Raw genomic sequence first — 26,037 nt, forward strand, 5'->3', positions numbered from 1 at the left:
CATTGTCCCCCCTCTCCGTGTCCGTGTGTCCCCTGTCGCACCCCCGTGTCCGTGTGTCCCCTGTCTCCTCATTGTCCCCCCCGTGTCCGTGTGTCCCCTCATTGTGCTCCCCGTGTCAGTGTGTCCCCTGTCCCCCCCCATTGTCCCCCCCATTGTCCCCCCAGTGCCGCCTCCGCCCCGTCTGCTCGCTCAGGCCCCGCCCCCGGCCCTGCCCCGCCAGGCCCCGCCCTATTCGCCACCAGGCCCCGCCCCATCCCCAACAGGCCCCGCCCCGGCCCCGCCCCATCCCTGCCAGGCCCCGCCCCCATCCCGCCCCTGCGCTCTCTTCTCTCGCGCCGCCCCGCGCCGCTCTCGCGAGATCGGCCCCGCCCCGGCCCTGCGCGGCCATTCCGGGACCCCCCGGCACCGGCCCCCCCTGCACCGACCCCCCAACACCGACCCCCATTACTGACTCCCCCCACATTACCGACCCCCCAACACCGGCCTCCAGTACCGCCCCCGCCATGGCCGACCCCAAATACGCCGACCTGCCCGGCATCGTGAGTGAGGGGCCGGGCCGGGGAGGAGCCGGGGCTCTGAGGGGGTGTGGGAGGCTATGGGGGGTGTGAAGGGATCGGGGGCCTGGGAGTGCTGAGGGCTGTGAGGGGATCGGGGGGGTGTGAGGGGATCAGGGGGGTGTGAGGGGATCAGGGGCCTGGGAGAGCAGAGGGCTCTGAGGGATCGTGAGGGCCGGGGGGATCAGCGGGGTCTGAGGGGTGCTGAGGGCTCTGAGGGGATCGGGGGGGTCTGAGAGGATCAGAGGGGTCTGAAGGGATCGGGGGCCTGGGGGTGCTGAGGGGTCTGAGGGGATCAGGGGCCTGGGGATGCTGAGGGGTCTGAGGGGATCAGGGGCCTGGGGGTGCTGAGGGGTCTGAGGGGATCAGGGGCCTGGGGGTGCTGAGGGGTCTGAGGGAATCAGGGGCCTGGGGGTGCTGAGGGGTCTGAGAGAATCAGGGGCCTGGGGGTGCTGAGGGGATCAGGGGCCTGGGGGTGCTGAGGAGTCTGATGGGGTCGGGAGGGCCGGGGGAATCGAGTGGCTCTGAGGAGATCGGGAGGGCCGGGGGAATCAGGGGGGCTGTGAGGGGATCAGGGGCCTGGGGGTGCTGAGAGGGTCGGGAGGGCCGGGGGGATCAGGGAGGATCGAGGGGGTCTGAGAGGTGCTGAGGGTTCTGAGGAGATTGGGGGCCTGGGGGATCAAGGGGGCTCTGAGGGGATCAGGGGCCTGGAGGTGCTGAGGGCTCTGAGGGGATCGGGGGAGTCAGGACCCTGGAGGAGAATGAGAGAACTGCGGGGATCTGGGGGTCTGGGAGAGCCGGGGGGCCTGAGGGGTCTGAGGGGGCCAGGGGGTCTCGGAACATGAGGGGACCAGCGGAACATGGAGGGCTGGGGAGGTGGGAGAAGGGCGGCTCTGAGAGGGTCTGAGGGGTCCGAGTGGGCCAGGGGGATCTGAGGGTGCTGTGGGGTGTCTCAGGGTGGTGAGGGGATCCGGGGGAATCTGCAGGGATTTGTGGATCTGAGGGTGCTGTGGGGTATCTCAGGGTGATGAGGGGATCCTGGGGAATCTGCAGGGACTCAGGGGTCTGCAGGCACTGGCAGGGGGCAGAGGTTTTGAGTGGTTTGGGGGGGGATCTGAGGGGATTGGGGGAATCGGGGTCCTGAGGTGGTCCAAGGGCACTGGGGGGTCTGGGGGGCTGCAGGGATTGAGTCAGTTTTGGGGGGTCTGAGCTTGCAGTGACCAACAGGGTCTGGGGAGCCAGGGGGATTTGGGGAATCTGAGGGGTTGTGGGTCTCTGAGAAGATGTGGGGGTGAGCTGAGGGCTCAGTGGGGTGTGGGCCTTGGCAACGTTTGGGGTGTCTGTAGGAATGGGAGGGGGCTTGGGGTGCCAGGGAGGGCCTGTCTGTCTGTCTGTGGGTCTGTCTGTGGGGTGAAGCCAGATCCCTGTGGGGTGGGAGCACCCCGTGTGTTTGGGGTGACTGTGGGAGCTGGGACAGGGAGCTGGGGGAGGTCAGGGGACAGGGGCAGTGACTCGGGGTGCTGGGGGACATTGGGGTGTTTGTTTGGGGGCAGTCAGCAAGGGGTGTGGGGACATTGGGGTGTCCAGAGGGAGATGTGGCCCATCAGAGATGTCCGTGGGGATGAGGTGTGGGGTGAGCTGGGGGTCCCAGCCCAGCCCCTGTGCCACAGGCCCGGAACGAGCCCGACGTGTACGAGACCAGTGACCTGCCCGAGGATGACCAGGCCGAGTTCGAGGCGGTAAGGCCCGGCTGGGGGGGAGCAGCAGCTGGACTGGACCCCCAGAACCCCCCGGGACCCCCAGGACCGGCACTGGGGCAGGGAACCGGCCCCCCATGCACCCAGCAGCAGCACACCCTGCACGGTGACACAGCACCCCACGGGGACACAGCACCCCACGGGGACAATGTCCCCCTGCAGTGACAGTGTTGTCCCATACTGAGTGTCCCTCCACAGTCCCAGTGTCCCCCCACAGTCCCAGTGTGCCCCACAGTGACACATCACCCCACAGTCCCAGTGTGCCCCACAGTGACACATCACCCCACAGTCCCAGTGTGCCCCTGCAGTGACAGTGTCCCCCATGGTGACAGTGTCCCCTCCACAGTGACAGTGTCCCCTGCAGCGTGGCCCCCACAGTTCCAATGTCCCCCCACATTGACAGTGTTTCCCCATAGTGAGTGTCCCCTGCAGTGACAGTGTCCCCCCATGGTGACAGTGTCCCCCATAATCCCAATGTCCCCCCCCAGTGACAGTGTCCCCCCCAGTGACAGTGTCCCTCCATGGTGACAGTGTCCCCCCATGGGGACAATGTCCCCCTGCAGTGACAGTGTCCCCCATGGTGACAATGTCCCCCACAGCCCCAGTGTCCCCCTGCAGTGACAGTGTTCCCCCATGGTGACAGTGTCCCCCTGCAGTGACAGTGTCCCCTCCACAGTGACAGTGTCCCCCCATGGTCCCAATGTCCCCCACAGTGACAGTGTCCCCCCATGGTGACAGTGTCCCCCCATGGTGACAGTGTCCCCCACAGTCCCAGTGTCCCCCTGCAGTGACAGTGTCCCCCACAGTCCCAATGTCCCCCGCAGTGACAGTGTCCCCCCATGGTCCCAATGTCCCCCACAGTGACAGTGTCTCCCCATGGTGACAGTGTCCCCCACAGCCCCAGTGTCCCCCTGCAGTGACACTGTCCCCTGCAGTGTGGCCCCCCATCCCCTGCCTCTGCTGTGGGGCAGGAAGGGGAGAGCAGCACACAGCCCCCTCCCACACAGGCTGGCTGTCCCTGTCCTTGCTGTCCTTGTCCCCAAGAGGAACGGGGCTGCCAGTGCCCCCACCCCACCCTGAGGGGAACAAGGGGGACCCCTAAACCTGCTCTGAGTACTGTGGGTGCCCAGCCTGGGCTGAGGCCATTGTCCCAGGGGGTCACTGTGGAGTGACAGGGGGGGTCCATCCTTGTGGGGCTCAGGGGACCCCAGAGCAGGGAGTGACCCAGAGCTCCATCACTGAGGGGCCCAAAGGACCCCCAGGGCCGGGGGGGTGACACTGGATTCTGTCCTTGAGGCCACATGGCAGAGAGGACCCCCAGGGTGTGGGGTGACCCCCAGGTGTGCTGGGGGGGACAATGGGGGTTCCGGGGTCACAGCTCGAGGGGTGACTCCGTGCCCCCCGAGCCAGTGAGGGGGTGCTGGGCCTTGGGGGTGCAGGGGGTGCAAGCACCCACCCTCTGCTGTCAGTGCCATGGGTGTTTTTGGGGTCCAGGAGATTGGCACAGGTCCCTGGCACGGAGCAGGGACACACCAGGTACCCCCAAATCCTGAGGGGGGCAGAGAGACCCCCCCTGTGAGGGCCAGAGCAGCAAGATGGGCTGAAACAGGGGTTTGAGCCCAAAGGCATGAGGTGGCCCTTACTGTGGTGGGAGGTGACAGATGGGGGGCTCCTAAGCCCCCCCTGCCTCGGGGAGCCCTTCACCAGCTCTGGGGTGTTGGGGGGTCCTTCCTCCCCCTCGGGGAGCCCCCCAAACTGACCAGGGCTCCCCCCGCTTCCCCCCCGCTCCCGCCTGGCCTGGACTCAGTTTGCACAAGTAAGCTCGGCCCTGCTTTGGGGTGCATGGGGGGGCACTGCTGCATGTGCATGGGGGTTTTGGGGTGCCCTGCACTGCCCCCCGCTCTGCCTTGCCCTCTGCATCCTCTGCCTGCTACCCGCACTGCCCACCTGGCCTTGGGACCCCCCGGGACCCCCCAGGACCCCCGGGCTGGGTCTCATTGCCCTGGGGCACTGCCTGGGTGTGGGGGGGCCGTGCTGAGCCCCCTCACTGCTGCCAGCATTGCAAGGGGCAGCTGCTGGGCTGGGGCAGCCCCTGGCCCTGCAGAGCCCCCCAGGCTCCCCGGGGGTCCCACTGAGTGTTGGGGTCCTGGGGGGCAGCACCTGGCTGCACTCACGCTTCCCCCAAGCAGGAGCTGGAGCTGCTGAGGGGAGTTTGGGGTGATCCCCAAAACTCTGTCACCTCCTGCTCCCCTCCAGGGCACAGCCCTGCTGCCCCATCCCCAGCTGCCCTCGGGGGTCTGTCCCACTGCCCCTGGCCCTCGGGGGTCCCCAGCCCTCGGGGGTCCCCATCCCGTGGGGTTCCCTGTCCCGCTGGGGTCCCCAGCCCTCGGGGGGCGGCGGGCGCGGGCCGGACCTTCTAACGCGGATTTTGTCTCTCTCTCCCCTCTCTAACCTTGCTCTGACTTTCTCACCTCTGGGAAACGCCAGGAGCTGGTAAGCGCCCGTGTCCCAGCCACTGTCACTGTCCCTCAGGCACTGTCACCCGCTGCCAGCCACCGCAGCCCCCTAACGCTGCCAGCGCTGCTCCCGCCGCTCTCACTGCCCGCAGCAAACCAGGGCCCTGATCCACCCGGGCCAGAGCCAGGGGCTGCACAGGGCCACACGGGGGTCCTTTGGGTCCCCCTGAGCCCTGCTGAGCTGGGGACACCCTTGATGGCAGCAGGGGCCGAGGGACACACCGGCTGTGCCCACCCTGCCTGGCACAGGGCACGGCCCTCTGGCCTGGGGGTCTGGGGGCCTACGCCCCCCACTGCCCCCCTGATGAGCCCCAAAGGCAGCCAGAGGGCAGTGACAGCCCCAGGGGGTCACCCTGGGGAGGAGGTTGTCCTGCCAGAACACAGCTGGGGGACAGTGATAGTCCCACGGGGACAGGGGTCACCCTGGAGGGACCAGCAGTGGGTCCTGGTGCTGGCCAGGGGCTGCTGGAATGTTCCACAGTCTGGGATTGGCTGAACCTTGGGGACCCCTGAGCTGGGCCAGATCAGGGGCTCAGAGTCCCAACACCTCTGGGGGGCCCTGCCTGCTGGGCTGGGCCAGACCAGGGCCCAGTGTCACCAGGGCTCAGTGTCACCAGGGCCCAGTGTCACCATGCTGGGCCAGCCTAGGGTCTGATGTCCCCACACTGCACCAGGGCTCCAACACTCTTGAGGGTACCTCTCCTGGGCCAGGCCAGTCGGGGGGTGCAATGTCCCTGGACCCTTGGGGACATGTCACATCCCTGCCAGCAGAGCCCTCACCGGGCTGCCCTGGGGGCCTGTGTCCTGGGGAGGAGCAGCACCCCCAGCCCTGCCCACGCCGTGTGCTGGGGGTGGTGGCAGCCCTGGGGCTCCCTTTTCCCCATCCCTGTCCGTGCTGGGGGAGGTGGTGGCAGTCTGGGAGTCCCTGTCCCTGTCCCTGTCCCTGTCCCTGACGTGGCTCCATGTGCAGGAGGAGCTGAGCAGCACCAGCGTGGAGCACCTGATCATCAACCCCAACGCTGCCTACGAGAAGTTCCGGGACAAGCGCCTGGGCACCGAGGGTGTGGGTGAGCTGGGCACGGGCCAGGGGGGTGGGCACGGGCCAGGGGGGCAGGGGGCACCGAGCCCCCCGAGCTGGGCTGGCTCACACCCGGCTCTGCCTCCTCCAGATTTCTCTGACCGCATTGGCCGCACGCGGACGACGGGTTACGAGGCTGGGGAGTATGAGATGGTGAGTGGGTAGGGGGCACCCCCTCCTCCCCAGGCAGTGCTGGGACACCCCTGCGTGCCACAGGTCCCCTGGGACCCCCGGGGTCACCGTCTGCAGCCCCCAGCCATGTGCCAGCTCCACCAGTGCCATGCTGGTCTCTGCCCAGCCCATCCCAGTCTGCCGTGCTGGGAGCCCCTGTCCCCAGCGCAGACCCCCGAGGGTGCTCAGGACAGCGCTGGTCACCAGGTCCTGGGTGGAGCTGGGGGTCCCAGGGTGGATCTGGGGGGGACACGGGGGTCCCAGGGTAACCCTGTCTGGCTCATGTTCAGCTGGGTGTCCCCAGGACCCCCAGGCCTCTCCTGGGTACCCCCCATGTGCTGGTGCTGGGCTCTGTATCCCCCCCAGCCCTGCCTGTCCCCTCGCTGACTCTGAAGTTCTGTCACCCCAATTCCCTGGGCTGTCCCAGTTCCTCTGCTCCCTCAGGACCCTCAGGGTGGGCTGCAGTCCCTGTCACCCAGGGCCAAAGGGGAGAGGGTGGCTCAGGGTCACCTGGCTCCTTCTTGGCCTGCTGGGAGGGGGTGACAGCTGTGTCCCCTGGCCTCGTCACTGTCAGGCCAGGCCATCACCCCCCACACCGGCCCAGCTCGGGTTTGCTCTGGGAGCAGCTGGGTTTGGGCAAAGGGCAGGAAACCCCCACATTCCATGGGGGGCACAGCACCAGCCAGAACCACCCCACAGCTTTAGAGCTCTGGGGGAGGAGGAAGAGGAGGAGCTCTGCGGGTGCTAAAATGGGGAGATCCATGGGGGTGGTGATGAGGAGCTTCATGTGGGTGAGGATGAGGAGTTCCATGCGGGTGAAGATGAGCTTCATGAGGATGAAGGTGGGGAGCTCTGAGAGTGAGGATGAGGAGCTCCTTGAGGATGAAGATGAGCTCCAGTGCAGCCCCTCTCCCTGTGGGTTCAGGACTCTCCTGGGCTGCTCCTGCCCTGCCCCACTGACCCTGTCAGGTTTCCCTTAGGTGCCACTTGAGGCTGCTCTGACCTGTCCCTGCAGGCCTCACCTGCTCCTTCTGCTTGGTGCCAGGTGCTGCCAGCACCTCTGGGGCCCCTGTGAGACCCCTGAGCCCTCTGAGACCCCTCTGAGACCCCTGAACTCTGTGAGACCCCTGAGCCCTCTGAGACCCCTGACCCCTCTGAGACCCCTGAACTCTGTGAGACCCCTGAGCCCTCTGAGACCCCTGAACTCTGTGAGACCCCTGACCCCTCTGAGACCCCTGGACCACCATGACCCCTCCACCACCCCATGAGCTCCCCTGACCCTGTGTGAGTCCCCTGGCCCCCCCTGAGCCCCCCGACCCATTTCTCCCCCAGCTGGGTGAGGGTCTTGGTGCCAAGGAGACGCCGCAGCAGCGATTCCAGCGGTTGCAGCACGAGGTGCAGGAGCTGCTCCGGGACGTGGAGCAGATCCAGGTGAGCTCCCACCTGTCCCAGGGTGTGTCCCAGGGGTGACACAGCCCCTGTGTGTGCAGGTGAGCCCCGCCTGCCCCAGGTGAGCCCCCCTGTCCCAGGGTGTGTCCTGGGGGTGACACAGCCCCTGTGTGTGCAGGTGAGCCCCGCCTGCCCCAGGTGAGCCCCCCCTGTCCCAGGGTGTGTCCCGGGGGTGACACAGCCCCTGTGTGTGCAGGTGAGCCCCTGCCTGCCCCAGGTGAGCCCCCACCTGTCCCAGGGTGTGTCCCATGGGTGACACAGCCCCTGTGTGTGCAGGTGAGCCCCTACCTGCCCCAGGTGAGCCCCCCCTGTCCCAGGGTGTGTCCCGGGGGTGACACGGCCCCCGTGTGTCCCCCAGAGCTCAGTGAAGGAGTCGGGGGCAGAGGAGGAGCTGACGCCCATGGCCCTGGCCAGGCAGGTGGAGGTGCTGAAGCAGCAGCTGCTCAGCTCCCACCTGGAGAAGGTTCTGGGCCCCGGTGCCGCCGTCGACTTCGCTGATCCTGAGGGTGCCCTGGCCAAGTGAGTGGGGGACGCAACCCCGGGGGGGCACGGCAGTGTCCCCGTGGGCTGGGACAGCTTGTCCCCTCCTTGCCCGGTCCCTGTGCCCACCCTGTCCCCTCCCTGCTGTCCCCAGGCGGCTGCTGCAGCAGCTGGAGGTGGCCAAGTGCAGCAAAGCCACCCCGGGCAAGGGCCCCGCGCGGGCCACGCCCCCTGCCGGCGATGCTGTCACCTTCGAGCTCTACTGGAGGCCGGAGCAGGACCAGTTTGCCCAGTCTGCCAAGGTGAGCGGGGGCTGCTGCTCCCACAGCGGGGGGACCACACCTGGCACCCGGCCCTGCACTGCAGCCCCAGCGCCTCACCCCAAACCCCGCAGGTATCGGAGCTGGAGAAGCGCCTGGCACAGCTGGAGGCGGCCATGAGGTGTGAGCCTGACAGCCAGGTGAGTGCCCAGGGGGGTGCCCAGGTGAGTGCCCAGGGCAGTGCCCAGGGGGTGCCCAGGGGAGGGGGGGCTGCCCTGCCTCCTCCCTCCTGCCACTTTCCTACCCCCATCCTTCATCTGGCCCCACTGACACCGTTTCCCCCCACAGAACCCACTGCTGGTGGGGCTGAAGGGCTCCAGTCTCATGGTGAGTGGGGCAAGAGGGGTTTGGGGGAGCCCCTGTTCCCCCCAGCGCTTTGGGGGGGCTGCTGTTCCCCCCCTCACCTGCCCCCCCTCCCCAGGACACGGTGCAGGTGCTGCAGGCCAAGGTGAATGTTCTGGATGTGGCTGTGCTGGACCAGGTGGAGGCTCGGCTGCAGGTGAGGGGAGCTGGGGGGCACTGCTGGAATTGGGAGACGTTGCTGGGTTTGGGGCCCACTGCTGGATTTGGGGTTTCTGTCTCCCCCACCCCAGAGCGTCCTGGGCAAGGTGAACGAGATCGCCAAGCACAAGGCCACGGTGCAGGACGCTGACACCCAGAGCAAGGTATGGGCTGGGGGACCCAGAGGCTGGGGGGGATCCAGAAAAGCCCCCCAAAGCTGTGCTGAGCCCCCCTGCTGCCCCCCAGATCCACCAGCTGTACGAGACCCTGCAGAGCTGGGACGCCGTGGCCAGCGCCCTGCCCGACGTGGTGCAGCGCCTGGTGACCCTGAGGGACCTGCACGAGCAAGGTGAGGGCTGGGGGGGCTGGGGGGCACTGGGTGGGGGTCACTGCCTGTCCTCCCCAGCACTCAGGTGTGTCCATCTCCAGCCACCCAGTTCGGGCAGGTGCTGGTGCACCTGGACACGACACAGCAGGAGATCGCGGGGGCTCTCAAGGACAACGCGGTGCTGCTGGCTGAGGTGGGACCCCTGGCACCCCACTGCCCCCAGCACCCCATTTCCAGTGACCCCATCACCCCATCCCCAGTGACCCCATCCCACTGACCCCATCCCCACTGCCCCCAGCACCCCATTTCCAGTGACCCCATCACCCCATCCCCACTGCCCCCAGCACCCCATCCCAGTGACCCCATCACCCATCCCCACTGCCCCCATCCCCAGTGACCCCATCCCCACTGCCCCCAGCACCCCATTTCCAGTGACCCCATCCCCACTGCCCCCATCACCCCATCCCCACTGCCGCCATCCACCCTGCCCCATCACCCCATCCCCACGTGGCCCCCATCATCCCCACCCCACTGACCCTATCACCCCATCCCCACTGCTCCCATCACCCCATCCCACTGCCCCACATCACCCCATCCCCAGTGACCCCCATCACCCCATTTCCAGTGACCCCCATCACCCCATCTCTACCTGCCCCCCTTGCCCCATCACCCCATCCCCCCCTGCCCCATCCTCCATCCCCACGTGCCCCCCATCATCCCCACCCCATCCCCACTCACCCCCACGCCCCCATTCCCCCCCCAGGTGCAGAAGACCATGAAGGACAACCTGGCCATTGTCGAGGACAACTTTGCCGACATCGATGCCCGCATCAAGCGGCTGCAGAAGTGACCAGACCCCAGGACCCCCCCCGGGGCTCCTCTGAGGACCCCCCCGTGCCCCCCAGGACCCCTGGGCCCTGTGCCCCCCCCGCAGGTCCCAGCTGCTGCTTGTAAATACCCTGGCTCAGCCCCCCCATCCTCTGCCCCCTCAGTCCCCTGGGGGTCCTCCCTGCCCCCCTGCTCCCTCCCCACCGTGGGGTCCCCCCGTACCCCAATAAACAGCTCAGCTCCCAGTGTGTGTGTGTCGGTGTCTGTGGTGGGGGGCAGGAGCAGGGCCCCCCAAACAGGGGGTGCGCAGTGCTGGGATTGGGGGGACACGGGGGGGGTGGGCAGTGCTGGGATTGGGGGGACACGGGGGGGGGGGGGGGCAGTGCTGGGATTGGGGGGACACCGGTGGGGGAAACCTGTGGGACCCCACAGGGCTGAGGGGCTGGGGGCAGCTGGACCCCATAGACAGGAGAGGGGTCCCGGGTGTGTCCCCAGCCCTGGCACGGGTGCTGCAGCCCCCACCCACAGCCGGAGCCCCCCAATGGCGCCAGTTCTGCCCCCACGGGTGCCCCCAGCCCCTCCCAGCTCCGGAGCCCCCAGTGTCCCCCTCGCCCGGTGCCCCCCACGCGCAGTGAAGGGGAGGGGGTGGGGGGCCTGAGACCCCCCCCTCCCTTTCCCCCTCCCGTTAATCCCGGCGGGGGGGAACGAGACCCGGTGGCACCGAGGCCCCGCCCACTCCCATAACCCCCGCCCATTCCCGACAAGCCCCGCCCCTCGCCCCGTGCCCGCCGGGGGGCGTGGCCCATTTCCCGCCATTGCATCATCCCCGCGTGACTCCCCGCGCGCCCCTCCCTCGCGCTGGGCGGTGCCGCTCGTCCCGCCCCTGCCGCACTCCCATTGGTTGGTGCTCTCCTGCCAGTCACGGCTCCCGCGCGCCCATTGGCTGTCGCCGGCGCGAGCGTTGCGTCATGGTGCCCTTAAAGCGGCGCGGCGCGGGGGGCGGGGCGCAGCGCGGGACGATGCGGACGAGGATGAACCGGGGGCAGCGAGCGGAGCGGGGCCGGGGGGAGCCGGGACCACCCAGGAAGGTGCGGGGAGGGCGCGGGGGGCGCTGGCCGAGGGTTTCCGCTCGGTCCCGGGACGGGACGGGGGCCCCGAGCCCCGGCGAGCCCCCGCTCGGGGGTCACCGGTCCTAAGAGCACCCCCTCCTCCTTCCCCAGGCATCGAGGAGAAAGTGCGTCCTCGCCGACCACCACACCTGAGAGCAGGTAAGGGGCCACCCCCGCCACGCACAACCCCCTTTGTGTCCCGGGGCACCGGGGGTCCCGCACGGGTCACCCCTCACTCCCTTCCCGTCCCTCCCGCAGCCCGCGCCGGGCCCGAGGTGACGATGGCGGCCGAGGGGTTGTGGGGGCCGGGCGGCCCCCCCGGCTGGGAGCTGGACGGGTGGTACCAGGACCTGCAGGAGGTGCTGGCGGCGGAGCCCCCCGGGGCCGCCCCCGCCTGGGGGCCCGAGCAGGTGAGCGCGGGGCCGGCAGCGCCCCCGGGCGCGGCGGGCGCGGTTCCCCCTGCATCCATCACCGGCCCCGGTTCCGCTCTGTCCGCAGGAGGAGCCGGGCCCGGGCGGCTGCGGGCTGGACCTGGCTCTGGCCGAGGAGCTGCTGCAGCTGCTGGGGCCGGAGGGAGCGGCTCCGGAGGAAGCCCCGGCCGCGACCCCCGGCGGGAGCGCCCCGGCCCGGCCGGGCCCCGCCGAGGAGGCGGAGGAGGAAGAGGAGGAGGAGAAGGCGCGGGGGGCGCGGAGGAAGCGGCGCGGCGGCGCCGGGGCCCCCCGGCAGCGGGACGGGGAGCGGCGGGTGCGGGAGCTGACGGCGCACAACGAGCGGCTCCGCGCCGAGATCCAGCGGCTGAGCGCGGAGGTGCAGCGCACCCGGGCCGCGCTCATCGACCGCATCGTCAACCTGCGCCAGGTGTAGCGGCTGCCCCGGGACACGCACCGGGCACAGCGACAGCGGGACAAGGACTCTGCTGCCCCACGGACTGCGGGGGCAGCCCCATGGACAGATGGACATTACGGACAGACAAGTGGATGCAGCTGCTCCACGCCGTTGTACAGCTCTCGTCGTTTATTACACACATCCAACCACACCCAGCACGGCCCAGTTTGGTTACTGGAGGCGCTGGGGCCGCTCCTCGGGATGTCCCAGTCTGGGTACTGGGGCTACTTCTTCCGCTTGCCCTTGGGCACCTCGGGGCTGCGGCCTTCGGCCAGCGCCAGCTGCTGCTTCAGCTCCAGCAGTTTGGCCACCTGGGCGTTCACCTGGGCCTTCTCCACCTGGGCAGCCTTCAGCTGCCTCACCAGGTTGCCCTGGACAGGTGGGAGGAAGGATTGGAAGGTGTGATGAGGATTTGGGGGTTAAAGGCATGGCAGTGTGTGCCCCATGCCCTGTGCCCCCTCACCTGCTTGGTCACCTGCTCCGTCAGCTCCTGGATCAGTTTGGGGTCACCTGGAGCCACAGAGGTGTTGGGGGCTGGGGCTGGAGGGGGGGCTGAAGCCGGGGGAGGCTCTTTGGCCTGGAAGAGGAAGAGATGGGGGGAAGCTCCTGTCACTGCTATTCCAGCAGGTGCAACTCACCTGGGGCAGCACCAGGAGTTACCTGGGGCTCTACAGCAACACCTTTGGACTGGGAATGGGGAGGGGAGGGGTGGGGGGTGGGGCTGCAGGTGCCCGAAATGGGGGAGCTTTGGGGGGGGGGGGCACCTGAGCCCCCACTCACCTGCCCGCCCCCGAAGCGCTGCCGCAGGGCTTCCACCTGCTCAGGCTCCAGCTTCTGGAACAGGGGGCTCACCTGGCGCCAGCAGGGACAGAGGGGTCACACCTGGGGGGCAGCACCTGCGGATCCCCCCCAGGCAGGGCCTGCCCTGCCCTCCCCGGGGTCCGGGCTGCCCTCCCGGGCCGTGCCGTACCGTGCCAACGCGGTGCCCGGCGGGCAGGGTGCAGGTGAGGCCGGGCCCGAGGCCGCAGCGCTCGGGGGGGATGCGGAGCTGGCCCTGGATGGCGGCGCTGACCCCGGGCACGAAGGGCTGGAGCAGCGCGGCCAGAGCGGCCGCCAGGTTCACAGCCACGCCTGTCACCGTCCCTGCGCGCTGCCTGCGGTGGGGACAGCTCGGTGACACCTCTGTGACCCTCCCAGATCGGTGACCCCCGTGTCCTGCACCCTCCCTGCTCAGTGACCCCCGTGTACTGCACTGCCTGGGGTGGGGACAGCTCAGTGACACCTCTGTGACCCTCCCTGCACAGTGACCCCCGTGTCCTGTGCCCTCCCTGCTCAGTGGCATCTCTGTGACACCTCTGTGACCCCCCCTGCTCAGTGACCCCAAGGCCCTGTGTCTGTGTGCTGCCTGGGGGGACACCTCAGTGCCCCTTGTGCCCCCTGTGTCCCACCCTCGCCCCCCTCCCTGGTCAGTGCCTGTGGCCAGGGACCTTCCCGTGTCCCCCCAGCTCCTGGCTTCACTCCATGCCTGCCCTGTGCCCCCCACCAGTGCCAGCCCCACCCTGACAAGAGCCAGGAGTGGGGACCCCTCCATGGTACCCCCAGTTGCCCTTCGTGGCTGTGCCCTCCTCCAGTGCCCCCAATGCCCAGCTGTGCCCCCTCCCTGTCCCCAAGTGCCCCATCCATCCATCATCCATCATCCATCCCTCCATCCATCCATCCATCCATCATCCATCCATCCATCATCCATCCATCCATCCATCCATCCATCCATCATCCATCCATCATCCATCATCCATCCATCCATCCATCCATCCATCATCCATCCATCATCCATCCATCATCCATCCATCCATCCATCATCCATCCATCATCCATCATCCATCCCTCCATCCATCCCTCCATCCATCCATCATCCATCCATCATCCATCATCCATCCATCCATCCATCCATCCATCCATCCATCCATCCATCATCCATCATCCATCCCTCCATCCATCCCTCCATCCATCCATCATCCATCCATCATCCATCCATCCATCCATCATCCATCCATCCATCCATCATCCATCCATCCATCCATCATCCATCCATCATCCATCCATCCATCCATCCATCCATCCATCCATCCATCCATCATCCATCCATCATCCATCCATCCATCCATCATCCATCCATCATCCATCCATCCATCCATCCATCCATCCATCCATCCATCCATCCATCCATCCCTACCTGTCCCTCTCGTCTCCCTTGATGCGTTTCCAGGGCTCGTTCACCTGGATGTATTGGTTGCCATGGCGGGAGATGCCGAGCACGCACCTGAGCGCGTCACGGAGCCTGGGGGGACACAGGTGGGGCACAGGTGGGGCTGAGCACCTGCAGGGCAGGCTCTGCACCCCCCCTGGGGTCTGGGACCCCCAGGACCCACCGGACTCTCTCCATCAGCTGGTGGTACTGGCGCATCTCCAGCGTGACCCGCGCCAGGAGCCGCTGGTCCTCGGCTGTGAGCGCCATGGCCGGCACGGTACCCCCGAAGAACTTGCACACGAACATGCCAGCCCTGGCACAGGGGGCACAGGTGGGGACAGGTGTGAGCACAGCCAGGGACAGGTGTGAGCATAGCCCGGGGACAGGGGTTACAGGTGTGAGCACAGCCCTGGGACGGGTGGGGACAGGTGTGGGATGGGGACAGGTGTGAGCACAGCCAGGGACAGGTGTGAGCAGAGCTTGGGGACAGGAGTGGGCACAGCCTGGGGAGAGGCTGGGGATAGGTGTGAGCACAGCCCAGGGACAGGTGGGAACAGGTGTGAGCACAGCCCAGGGACAGTTAAGGAAAAGGTGTGAGCAGAGCTTGGGGACAGGTGTGAGCAGAGCCTGGGGACAGGTGTGAGCAGAGCTCAGGGACAGGTGTGAGCAGAGCTCAGGGACAGGTGTGAGCAGAGCTCAGGGACAGCTTGGGGACAGGTGTGAGCAGAGCTCGGGGACAGGTGTGAGTACAGCCCAGGGACAGGTGTGAGCACAGCCCAGGGACAGTTTGGGGACAGGTGTGAGCAGAGCTCGGGGACAGGTGTGAGCAGAGCTGTGGCCCAGCCCTCTCCCCAGCAGTGTCCCTCACCTGTTGATGAAGTTGCCCAGGTTGTTGAGCAGCTCAGAGTTGTTCTTGAGCATGAGGTCGGCCCAGGAGAAGGCGCTGTCCTGGCCCTCGGGCCGCAGGTAGAGCAGGTAGAAGCGCCAGACGTCGGCCGGGATCCCGGTGTCCTTGGCCATGTCCCCGAACACGCCCACGCCCCGGCTCTTGGAGAACTTCCCGTCCTCGTAGTTCAGGTACTCTGGGACAGGTGAGCACCCACCTGGGGGCTGGGCCCTCCCAGGCAGGAGATGGCCCCAGGCATGGCAGGGGGAGCAGGGAGCCCCCATACCTGGGGATCCTTCACACCTGGGGACCCCCAACACCTGGGGACCCCTCACACCTGGGGATCCTCAACACCTGGGGATCCTTCACACCTGGGGACCCCCAACACCTGGGGACCCCTCACACCTGGGGATCCTCAACACCTGGGGACCCCCACACCTGGGGATCCTTCACACCTGGGGATCCCTCACACCTGGGGACCCCCAACACCTGGGGCTCCTCTGCACCTGGGGACCCCTCCCAGCTGGGGCTCCCCAACACCTGGGTCTCCCCTAGGGACCCCTCACACCTGGGAACCCCTCCCAGCTAGCTAGGGCTCCTCTGTAGCCATGATATTTTCTGAAAAATCCTTTCCTTAAGATTTTTTCCTCCTGAGAAGCTGAGAGGCCTCAGGAACAAAATGTAACCAGTGGTTATCTGCTGCTGTGGAATGCAACAGGTGCATCTGGGATTGGTCCATGTGGTTGTTTCTAATTAATGGCCAATCACAGCCCAGCTGGCTCAGGCTCTCTGTCTGAGCCACAAGCCTTTGTTATTCATTCTTTCCTATTCTATTCTTAGCCAGCCTTCTGATGAAATCCTTTCTTCTATTCCTTTAGTATAATTTTAACATATAATTTTTCTTAATGTAATATATATCATAAAATAATAAATCAGCCTTCTGAAACGTGGAGTCAGATCCTCGTCTCTTCCCTCATCCTCGGGCCCCTGCAAACACCGTCACACTCCCCAACACCTGAGGACCCCTGGGGACCCATCACACCTGGGGCTCCCCACCCCTGTGGCTCCCAACACCTGGGTCTCCCCAACACCTGGGGCTCCCCTGGGGACCCATCACACCTGGGGCTCCCCCACCCCTGGGACCCCTCACCCCCACCTGGCCGTACCTGTGGCGATCAGGTGATTCACCAGGGTGTAGTTGTCGTCGGCGCCCAGCAGCGAGCAGGGGAACACCACGCTGTGGAAGGGGACGTTGTCCTTGGCCATGAAGTTGTAGAGCTCCACCTGGCAGGTAACGGGGACAGGTGCAGGTGTCAGCCAGGTGTCCTGCTCTGTCCCCACCTGCACCATCACCTGGCTCCTCCCACCTGCTGGGGGTTCTTCCACCAGCGCTCCCAGTGCTCGGTGTAGGTGGCGGTGATGGACAGGTACCCGATGGGAGCGTCGAACCACACGTAGAACACCTGGGGGAGGGTGGGAAATACCTGAGCAGGTGAGCCCGGCAGGGAGGGCCCAGCAGGGGCACAGGGGGGGGGACCCACCTTGTCCCGGAAGCCGTCGAGGGGCACGGGGGTGCCCCAGGTGAGGTCGCGGGTGATGCAGCGCGGTTTGAGGCCGTCGCGCAGCCAGGTGCGCGTGATGTGCCGCGCGTTGGCCGTCCACTCACCTGCGGCCCAGGTGCGCTCCAGCCACGCCTCCAGCTGCCCCTCCAGCTGTGGGGGACACACGGGTGGGACACCTGGGCACCCTGCGGGGACCCAGCCCCACCTCACTGCCCCCCCCCCCGGGTGCTGCTCACCTTGGGCAGGTCCAGGAACAGGTGCTGGGTGGGCGTCACCACCGGGGTCCCACGGCAGAGCTTGCACTGGGGGTTCTGGGGGAAAATGGGGGGGCCCCAGTGTGGGGGGGCCCACAGGTGAGGGGAGTGGGGGCCCACAGGTGAGGGGAGTGGGGGTCCCCACAGGTGAGGGGAGTGGGGGCCCACACAGGTGAGGGGAGTGGGGGCGCACAGGTGAGGGGAGTGGGGGTCCCCACAGGTGAGGGGAGTGGGGGACCCCAAAGGTGAGGGGAGTGGGGGCCCACGGGTGAGGGGAGTGGGGGTCCCCAAAGGTGAGGGGAGTGGGGGCCCACGGGTGAGGGGAGTGGGGTCCCCACAGGTGGAGCTGGGGGGTCCCCACCTGGGGCAAGCAGTGTTACCAAGAGTGGGAGGGGAGGGCCCAGAGCGAGCGAGGGAGGTCCCCAAAGGTGAGGGGGTCCCCACAGGTGGGGCAAGGGGTAAAGTGGGAAGGGAAGGCCTCAGGGCAATTGAGGGAGGTGCACACAGGTGAGGGGAAATGGGGGGTCCTCACAGGTGGGGCAAGGGGCAGAAGCAGGAGGAGAAGGCTCAGGGGGAGTGGGGATCCCCACAGGTGGAGCTGGGGGGTCCCCACAGGTGGGGCAAGGGGTGAAAGGGGGAGGTGAGGGCCCAGGGTGAGTTAAGGATGTCCACACAGGTGAGGGGAAGTGGGGGGTCCCCACAAGTGGAGTGGGGGTCCCCAAAGGTCACAGGGTCCCCACAGGTCGAGTGGGGGATCCCCACAGGTGGGGCAAGGGGTGTTACCCAGAGTGAGACGGGAAGACCAAGGGTGAGTTAGGGAGGTGCACACAGGTGAGAGCAGCCCCACAGGTGGTGTGGGGGGTCCCCAAAGGTCAGAGGGTCCCCACAGGTGGAGCTGGGGGGTCCCAAAAGGTGAGAGGGGGTCCCACAGGTGGCGTGGGGGTCCCACAGGTGGCACGGGGGTCCCACAGGTGGCGCGGGGGTCCCGGGCTGCCGCGCACCTGCAGCTCCACGGCGTTGATGAGCTTCCCGCACCTGTCGCACTGGTCCCCGCGGGCCTCGGCGTAGGCGCAGAAGGGGCAGGTGCCCTCCACGAAGCGATCGGCCAGGTAGCGCCCACAGCTCTCGCACCTGAGCTGCTCCAGCGTGTCCTGCAGCAGGAAGCCCCGCGCCAGCAGCCGCTGGAAGATGTCCTGGGCGATCCTGGCCCAGGGAAGGGAGAGCGCATTAGCACACGTACCCCCAGGACAGGTGGGGCTCACCTGGTCAAAATGGGTCACCTGGTCTGGGGGCTCACCTGGTCTGGGGGCTCACCTGGCCCAGAGGGGCTCACCAGGCCCTTAGGAGCTCACCTGGTCTGCTGAGGCTGACCTGGTCTAGGGCCTCACCTGGCCTGTAAGGGCTCACCTGGTCTGGGGGCTCACCTGGCCTGCTGGGGCTCAGCTGGTCTAGGCACTCACCTGGTTTGGGGGCTCACCTGGTCTAGGAGCTCACCAGGCCCTCAGGGGCTCATCTGCCCTGCTGGGCCTCACCTGGCCCTTAGGAGCTCACCTGGTGTGGGGCCTCACCTGGCCCTTAGGAGCTCACCTGGCCCTTAGGAGCTCACCTGGTCTGCTGAGGCTGACCTGGTCTAGGGCCTCACCTGGTTTGCTGAGGCTCACCTGGTCTGGGGGCTCACCTGGTCTGGGGCCTCACCTGGCCCTTAGGAGCTCACCTGGTCTGGGGGCTCACCTGGCCCTTAGGCTCTCACCTGGTCTGCTGAGGCTGACCTGGTCTGGGGGCTGACCTGGTCTGGGGCCTCACCTGGTCTGGGGGCTCATCTGGCCCTTAGGAGCTCACCTGGTCTGGGGGGCTCACCTGGTCTAGGCACTCACCTGGCCCGCTAGGACTCACCTGGTCTGGGTGCCCCCCTGGCCCTTGGGCGCTCACCTGGTCTGCTGGGGCGTGGTGGTGCGGCCGAAGTGGTCGAAGGAGATGCGGAACCAGGCGTAGATGTCGGCGTGCAGGGCGTGGTAGCGGTCGCAGAGCTCGCGGGGGCTCAGCCCCTCCTGCAGCGCCCGCGTCTCCGTGGCCGTGCCGTACTCGTCCGTGCCGCACACGAACAGCGTGTTCCAGCGCCGCAGCCGGCTGTACCTGCGCACACCTGGGCTCAGGGCTGGGCACACCTGGCACCACACCTGGGCTCAGGGCCGGGCACACCTGGCACACCTGGGCTCAGGGCCGGGCACACCTGGACTCAGTACCTCTGCACACTGGGCTCAGGGCCGGGCACACCTGGCACACCTGGGCTCAGGGCCGGGCACACCTGGGCTCAGGGCCGGGCACACCTGGCACACCTGGGCTCAGGGCCGGGCACACCTGGGCTCAGTACCTGCGCACACCACTGGGCTCAGGGCCGGGCACACCTGGGCTCAGGGCCGGGCACACCGGGCACACCTGGGCTCAGTACCTGCGCACACTGGGCTCAGGGCCGGGCACACCTGGCACCACACCTGGGCTCAGGGCCGGGCACACCTGGCACACCTGGCACACCTGGGCTCAGGGCTGGGCACACCTGGCACACCTGGGCTCAGGGCTGGGCACACCTGGGCTCAGGGCCGGGCACACCTGGGCTCAGAAACTGGGCACACCTTGCACACCTGGGCTCAGTGCCGGGCACACCTGGCACACCTGGGCTCAGTGCTGGGCACACCTGGGCTCAGAAACTGCACACACCTGGCACAACTGCGCTCAGAAATTGCGCACACCTGGGCTCAGGCCCGGGCACACCTGCGCTCAGTGCCGGGCACACCTGGCACACCTGCGCTCTGTGCTGGGTACACCTGCGCTCAGCATGGGCATGGCAGGCACGACTGGGCTCAGCACGGGCACAGCTGGCACACCTGCACTCAGCATGGGCACACCTGGGCTCAGTACCTGCGCACACCTGCTCAGCACGGGCACAGCGGGCACAGCTGGCACACCTGGGGCTCAGCACAGGCATGGCTGGCACACCTGAGCTCACTGCCAGGCACACCTGGGCTCAGCATGGGCACAGCTGGGGCTCAGCAGGGGACACAGAGCACCAGGCACACCTGGCCTCAGGACTGGGCACACCTGGCACACCTGGGGCTCAGCACCTGGCACACCTGCGCTTAGTACCAGGAACACCTGGGGCTCAGCAGCAGGCATGCCTGGGGCTCAGCACGGGCACAGCTGGCACACCTGGGCTCGGCATCGGGCACACCTGGCACACCTGCAGCTCAGCACTGGGCACACGTGGGCCTCAGCACCTGGCACACCTCTGGGGGACCTGGCACACCTGGTGTTGAGTACCTGTCACACCTGTGTGTGGGTAGCTGTCACAGCTGTGGGGGCACCTGTGACACCTGGGCATGAGCACCTGTGACACCTGCAGGGCACATGTGTCACACCTGCAGAGGCACCTGCAATATCTGAGCATGAGCATGTGTGTGGACAGCTGTGACAGCTGCAAGGACACCTGTAACACCTGGGCAAGGACACCTGTGACACCTGGGCAAGGACACCTGTAACACCTGGGCAAGGACACCTGTAACACCTGGGCATGGACACCTGTAACACCTGGGCAAGGACACCTGTAACACCTGTAACACCTGGGCAAGGACACCTGTAACACCTGGGTATGGACACCTGTAACACCTGGGCATGGACACCTGTAACACCTGGGCAAGGACACCTGTAACACCTGTAACACCTGGGCAAGGACACCTGTAACACCTGGGCAAGGACACCTGTAACACCTGGGCATGGACACCTGTAACACCTGTAACACCTGGGCAAGGACACCTGTAACACCTGGGCATGGACACCTGTAACACCTGGGTATGGACACCTGTAACACCTGTAACACCTGGGCAAGGACACCTGTAACACCTGTGCAGGCAGCACAGCCCCCAAGATGCACACCTGTCCCACCTGGACAGGTGTTCACACAGCACAGTCCCCCAGGTGTTCACACCTGTGCAGGTGTTCACACAGCACAGCCCCCAGGTGTTCACACAGCACAGCCCCCAGGTGCTCACACCTGTGCAGGTGTTCACACAGCACAGTCCCCAGGTGTTCACACAGCAGAGCCCCCAGGTGCTCACACCTGTCCCCCCTGTGCAGCCCCAGCCGGGGTCCCGCAGGCTCACCTGGCGAAGGTGTCGGCGCTGAGCACGCAGCCGATGATGTTGCCCAGGTGAGGGACGTTGTTGACGTAGGGCAGGGCGCTGGTGATCAGCACGTTCCGCTCACCTGCCACAGGTAACCTGGCCAGGAGGGGGCGTCAGGGCAGCGTCCCCCTGTCCACACACCCCTGGGCACTCAGACAGGTGAGTGTCCCTGGGCACACAGTCCCTCACTCAGACAGGTGAGTGAGTGGCCCCTGGGCACACCTGTCCCACACCTGTCCCCCCTCACTCCCACAGGTGTCCCCTGGGTGTCAGGTGTCACACCTGTCCCCCCTCACTCCCACAGGTGAGTGTCCCCTGGGTGCCAGGTGTCACACCTGTCCCCCCTCACTCCCACAGGTGAGTGTCCCCTGGGTGTCAGGTGTCACACCTGTCCCACACCTGTCCCCTCTCACTCCCACAGGTGAGTGTCCCCTGGGTGTCAGGTGTCACACCTGTCCCCCCTCACTCACACAGGTGAGTGTCCCCTGAGTGTCAGGTGTCACACCTGTCCCCCCTCACTCCCACAGGTGAGTGTCCCCTGGGTGCCAGGTGTCACACCTGTCCCCCCTCACTCCCACAGGTGAGCACCCCCTGGGTGCCAGGTGTCACACCTGTCCCCCCTCACTCGCACAGGTGAGTATCCCCTGGGTGTCAGGTGTCACACCTGTCCCACACCAGTCCCTCCCTCACTCCCACAGGTGAGTGTCCCCTGGGTGTCAGGTGTCACACCTGTCCCACACCTGTCCCCTCTCACTCACACAGGTGAGTGCCCCCTGGGTGCCAGGTGTCACACCTGTCCCCCCTCACTCGCACAGGTGAGTATCCCCTGGGTGTCAGGTGTCACACCTGTCCCACACCAGTCCCTCCCTCACTCCCACAGGTGAGTGTCCCCTGGGTGTCAGGTGTCACACCTGTCCCACACCTGTCCCCTCTCACTCACACAGGTGAGTGCCCCCTGGGTGCCAGGTGTCACACCTGTCCCCCCTCACTCCCACAGGTGAGTGCCCCCTGGGTGTGTCACACCTGTCCCACACCTGTCCCCCCTCACTCCCACAGGTGAGTGTCCCCTGGGTGTCAGGTGTCACACCTGTCCCACACCTGTCCCCTCTCACTCACACAGGTGAGTGTCCCCTGGGTGTAAGGTGTCACACCTGTCCCCCCTCACTCCCACAGGTGAGTGTCCCCTGGGTGCCAGGTGTCACACCTGTCCCCCCTCACTCCCACAGGTGAGTGTCCCCTGGGTGCCAGGTGTCACACCTGTCCCTCCTCACTCCCACAGGTGAGTGTCCCCTGGGTGCCAGGTGTCACACCTGTCCCCCCTCACTCCCACAGGTGAGTGTCCCCTGGGTGCCAGGTGTCACACCTGTCCCCCCTCACTCACACAGGTGTCTGTGGCTCCCGGGGCGGCGGCAGCGCCGCGGGGCCCCGTGCCCAGATCTCCACGGCGGCCGCGATGTCATCGTCGGTCAGCGCCCGCTCGGGGCTCTCCTCGTCCTGCTGCGGGCACCAGGTGAGGGGGGCTGTGCCCACCTGCGCCCCGCCCTCCCCCCCGGCGCGGGGCCGCACCTGGGGCTCGCGGGGGGGCCCGGGCAGGTGCGGGGGGTGCTGGGCCAGGTGTCCCCGGAGCTCCCGCAGCGCCTCCGGCAGCAGCGCGGCCGCCGCCCGGCACGGCTCCGACGCCGACACGGCCCCGAACCAGGAGCGCAGCACCTGCAGCTCACCTGGGCAGGGGGGACACAGGGGGGGACATGGGGGGGTCAGCCTGGCCCGACACGGACCCCCCCGCGCCCCCAGAGCCCCCCCCGGCCGCTCTTACTGGGCAGACTGGTCTGGTCCTGGAGCACTGGGAACAGGCTGCCCCACACCACCACGTCAGCCACCGAGGCGGCGTCCTGGGGACACAGGGACATGGAGGGCACTGGGGGCACTGGGGGGACTGGGAGGGACTGGGAGGGACTGGGAGTGTGAACTGGGGCACTGGGAGGCACTGGGAGGGACTGGGAGTGTGAACTGGGGCACTGGGAGTACTGGGAGGCACTGGGAGGGACTGGGAGTGTGAACTGGGGAGACTGGGAGGCACTGGGAGAATGAACTGGGAGCACTGGGAGGGACTGGGAGTGTGAACTGGGGAGACTGGGAGTACTGGGAGTGTGAACTGGGGCACTGAGATGCACTGGGAGTGTGAACTGGGGATGCTGGGAGGGACTGGGAGGCACTGGGAGTGTGAACTGGGGCACTGAGATGCACTGGGAGGCACTGGGAGTGTGAACTGGAGACACTGGGAGGCACTGGGAGGCACTGGGAGTGTGACCAGCTGGGACAAACTGGGGACACTGGGAGGTGCTGCCAGGTGAAGGCAGCACTGGGAGCTGCAGGGTGGCACTGGGAGGCACTGGGAGGCACTGGGGCCGTTTTCCACCCCAGGGTCAGCAGTGTCCCACCCTCCCCTCCTCAGGCACACCTGGGGACAGGGCTGGGGACACACCTGGGGACACACCTGGGGCCAGCCCTGTCCCACAGGTGGCAGCGCGCCCATCCCCACGCCCTCACTCACCCCCGCCAGGTGGGAGGTGCCGCTCCGGGCCAGGTGCTGCTCCAGGTGAGCCAGGAGGGGCTGCAGGAGCCCCAGGGCCTCGGGGCCCGCCCGGCCCTGAACCAGCCGCAGGTACAGGGCAGCGGCCACCGCCGGCTGGGGACACACAGGGGACATAATGGGGTCACACCAGGGGAGACAGAGGGGACATAATGGGGTCACATTGTGGGGCACAATGGGGACATAACGGGGTCACATCATAGGGACACAGAGGGGACATAACGGAGTCACACCAGGGGACATGGAGGGGACATAATGGGGTCACATTGAGGGGCACAGCGGGGATAGCGGGGACATAATGGGGTCACATCGTGGGACACAGCGGGGACATAATGGGGTCACATTGTGGGACACAGCGGGGACAGTGGGGACATAACAGGGTCACATCGTGGGACACAGCAGGGACATAACGTGGGACACAGCAGGGACATAACGGGGTCACATCATAGGGACACAGAGGGGACATAACGGGGTCACATCGTGGGACACAGCAGGGACATAACGGGGTCACATCGTGGGACCGTGGGACACAGCGGGACATAACGGGGTCACATTGAGGGGCACAGCAGGGACAGCTGCTGGCCCATAACACGGGGTCACACCAGGGGACACAGTGGGGACATAACAGGGTCACACCAGGGGGACATATCAGGGACAGTGGGGACATAATGGGGTCACACCTGGGACATAACGGGGTCACACTAGGGGGCACAGCAGGAACATAACGGGGTCACATTGCAGGGGGACAGTGGGGTCACATCGGGGACACAGCAGGGTCACATAAGGGGACACAGTGGGGTCACATCGGGGGGACACAGCAGGGGACAGTGGGGACATAATGGGGTCACATTGGGAGGGACAGCGGGGTCACATCGGGGGGACACAGTGGGGTCACACCAGGGCAACAGAGTGGGATGACAGCGGGGGACAGCGGGGGACAGTAGGGTCACATCGGGGAGGACAGGGAGCACAGAGCCTCGGGGACACAGCGGGGTCACACCAGGGGACACGGGTGGGGACAGGGAGCATGGAGCCCCGGGGGAACAGTGGGGTCACACTGGGGGGAGAGGGCAGCACAGAACTTTGGGGACACTTCGGGGGTCACATCAGGGGGACGGGGAGCCGAGCACTGGGGGCACACCGGGGGCACATCGAGGACACAGCAGGGACACACCAGGGACAGACACATCGAGGACACAGCAGGGGCACACCGGGGACACACCGGGGGCACATCGAGGACACAGCAGGGACGCACCGGGGGCACACCGGGGACACATCGAGGACGCAGCAGGGACACACCGGGGTCTCTCACCTGCAGCTCCGTGGCCTCCCATTCCAGCCACTGCGTGGTGAGGTCGGTGGGCTCCTCCCCCCGGCACAGGTAAAAATACCTGGGGGAGGGAAGGGGGGGTCGGGGGATAAGGGGGGGTCGGGGCAGGTTCTGGGGGAGATTTGGGGTGGTTTTGGGGCAGGGCTGTGGGGGGGTCAGGGGATAAGGGGGGTCGGGGCAGGTTCTGGGGATTTGAGGGAGGTTTGGGGGGCTTTGGGGCATGCATGGGGGCATAGGGGGCAAAGGGGGTGTCAGAGCAGGTTCTGGAGGTTTGGGAGGCTTTGGGACAGTGTTCGGGGAATCAGGGCATGTTCTGGGGTGGCTTTGGGGCAGGGCTCGGGGGCTCGGGGCAGGTTCTGGGGGTTTGGGGGGCTTTGGGGCAGGGCTCGGGGGCTCGGGGCAGGTTTGGGGCAGGTTTGGGGCAGGTTCTGGGGCAGGGCTGGGGGCGCTGCCGGGGCTCCCCGGACTCACTGGCAGATGGCGTTGGGAGAGAACAGGACGGCGCCGCTGTCCAGCTCCAGCTGCAGCTCCAGCTCCGGCCCGGGGGCCTGAGGCCGCTCTGTAGGGAGGGACCGGGACAGGCTGGGGCTCGGGCTCAGGCTCAGGCCCACGCGGGGACAGGGCCGGGGTCAGGCCCGGGGGCGGCGGGCCCGGCCGTGCGGCCCAGGGGATCATGTCCGTGCCGGTCTCACCTGCGGGGCCGCCCAGGTGCGGGCGCACGGGCGCGGGGGCGGCGGCGGCGGCCGCGAGCACCTTGAGGGCGGCGGGAGCGCCCGGCGGGACCCGGAGCCGCATGGCGGAGGGGGCGGGGCCAGCGCCGCACGGCGGGAGGAGCCGCCATGGCCGGGGGCGGGGCCAGGGCGGAGAGCTACGCCCCGGACACGCCCCTCTCGTCACGCACACGAGTCTCGCGAGAGCGCGGGTGGTGATGTTGCCATGGCAACAGGGACGCGACTGTGAGGCCGCCATGGCCGGGATGGGATAACGGGGATAGCGGGATAACGGAATAGCGA

At 67.1% G+C, this 26,037-nt stretch overlaps 3 protein-coding genes across 5 annotated transcripts; 2 read left to right on the forward strand and 1 right to left on the reverse strand.

The window, feature by feature from the left end:
• The first annotated feature begins 321 nt into the window (after positions 1–321).
• On the forward strand, positions 322–10,227 carry DCTN2 (dynactin subunit 2). Its single transcript, XM_071456058.1, has 14 exons — positions 322–539; positions 2,225–2,293; positions 5,798–5,894; positions 5,997–6,058; positions 7,409–7,507; positions 7,884–8,044; positions 8,160–8,307; positions 8,400–8,465; positions 8,614–8,652; positions 8,747–8,824; positions 8,919–8,990; positions 9,073–9,175; positions 9,256–9,347; positions 9,918–10,227. Exons 1-14 carry the CDS (start codon positions 504–506, stop codon positions 10,002–10,004), a joined length of 1,209 nt encoding a protein of 402 aa, XP_071312159.1. The 5' UTR covers positions 322–503; the 3' UTR covers positions 10,005–10,227.
• Positions 10,228–10,985: 758 nt separating this feature from the next.
• On the forward strand, positions 10,986–12,127 carry DDIT3 (DNA damage inducible transcript 3). The gene is made up of 4 exons (XM_071456164.1): positions 10,986–11,070; positions 11,203–11,250; positions 11,350–11,501; positions 11,590–12,127. Exons 3-4 carry the CDS (start codon positions 11,373–11,375, stop codon positions 11,953–11,955), a joined length of 495 nt encoding a protein of 164 aa, XP_071312265.1. The 5' UTR covers positions 10,986–11,070; positions 11,203–11,250; positions 11,350–11,372; the 3' UTR covers positions 11,956–12,127.
• MARS1 (methionyl-tRNA synthetase 1) lies at positions 12,088–25,875 on the reverse strand. 3 transcript variants are annotated; one of them, XM_071456046.1, is made up of 21 exons: positions 25,717–25,874; positions 25,496–25,583; positions 25,007–25,085; positions 23,656–23,790; positions 22,918–22,993; positions 22,668–22,822; positions 22,483–22,595; positions 21,081–21,197; positions 18,856–19,059; positions 17,928–18,129; positions 16,909–16,983; positions 16,652–16,822; positions 16,478–16,573; positions 16,277–16,394; positions 15,093–15,306; positions 14,406–14,537; positions 14,210–14,314; positions 12,947–13,130; positions 12,757–12,828; positions 12,440–12,553; positions 12,088–12,347 (listed from the first exon to the last, which is right to left on the reverse strand). In XM_071456046.1, exons 1-21 carry the CDS (start codon positions 25,817–25,819, stop codon positions 12,201–12,203), a joined length of 2,700 nt encoding a protein of 899 aa, XP_071312147.1. In that variant the 5' UTR covers positions 25,820–25,874; the 3' UTR covers positions 12,088–12,200. The 3 variants fall into 3 exon arrangements, with proteins under 3 accessions (XP_071312147.1, XP_071312146.1, XP_071312145.1); XM_071456045.1 differs by having other exon boundaries at positions 22,483–22,598; XM_071456044.1 differs by having other exon boundaries at positions 22,483–22,822; positions 25,717–25,875.
• Positions 25,876–26,037: the final 162 nt, after the last annotated feature.

The sequence above is a fragment of the Agelaius tricolor genome, unplaced genomic scaffold (genome assembly GCF_023055355.1).
Source record: "Agelaius tricolor isolate 1412-34295 unplaced genomic scaffold, bAgeTri1.0.p SCAF_55, whole genome shotgun sequence".
Classification (NCBI taxonomy): Eukaryota; Metazoa; Chordata; class Aves; order Passeriformes; family Icteridae; genus Agelaius; species Agelaius tricolor.

Coding starts and splice junctions, on each gene's coding strand:
- DDIT3 (XM_071456164.1), top strand. CDS start 11,373: ATGGCGGCCGAGGGGTTGTGGGGGCCGGGCGGCCCCCCCGGCTGGGAG. Junction 11,502..11,589: donor CCGCCTGGGGGCCCGAGCAG/GTGAGCGCGGGG, acceptor CTCTGTCCGCAG/GAGGAGCCGGGCCCGGGCGG.
- MARS1 (XM_071456044.1), bottom strand. CDS start 25,819: ATGCGGCTCCGGGTCCCGCCGGGCGCTCCCGCCGCCCTCAAGGTGCTC. Junction 21,198..22,482: donor CGGGAGCCACAGACACCTGT/GTGAGTGAGGGG, acceptor CCTCCTGGCCAG/GTTACCTGTGGCAGGTGAGC. Junction 16,395..16,477: donor GGTGGAAGAACCCCCAGCAG/GTGGGAGGAGCC, acceptor GTTACCTGCCAG/GTGGAGCTCTACAACTTCAT.
- DCTN2 (XM_071456058.1), top strand. CDS start 504: ATGGCCGACCCCAAATACGCCGACCTGCCCGGCATC. Junction 8,308..8,399: donor AGTTTGCCCAGTCTGCCAAG/GTGAGCGGGGGC, acceptor CAAACCCCGCAG/GTATCGGAGCTGGAGAAGCG. Junction 8,653..8,746: donor TGAAGGGCTCCAGTCTCATG/GTGAGTGGGGCA, acceptor CCCCCTCCCCAG/GACACGGTGCAGGTGCTGCA.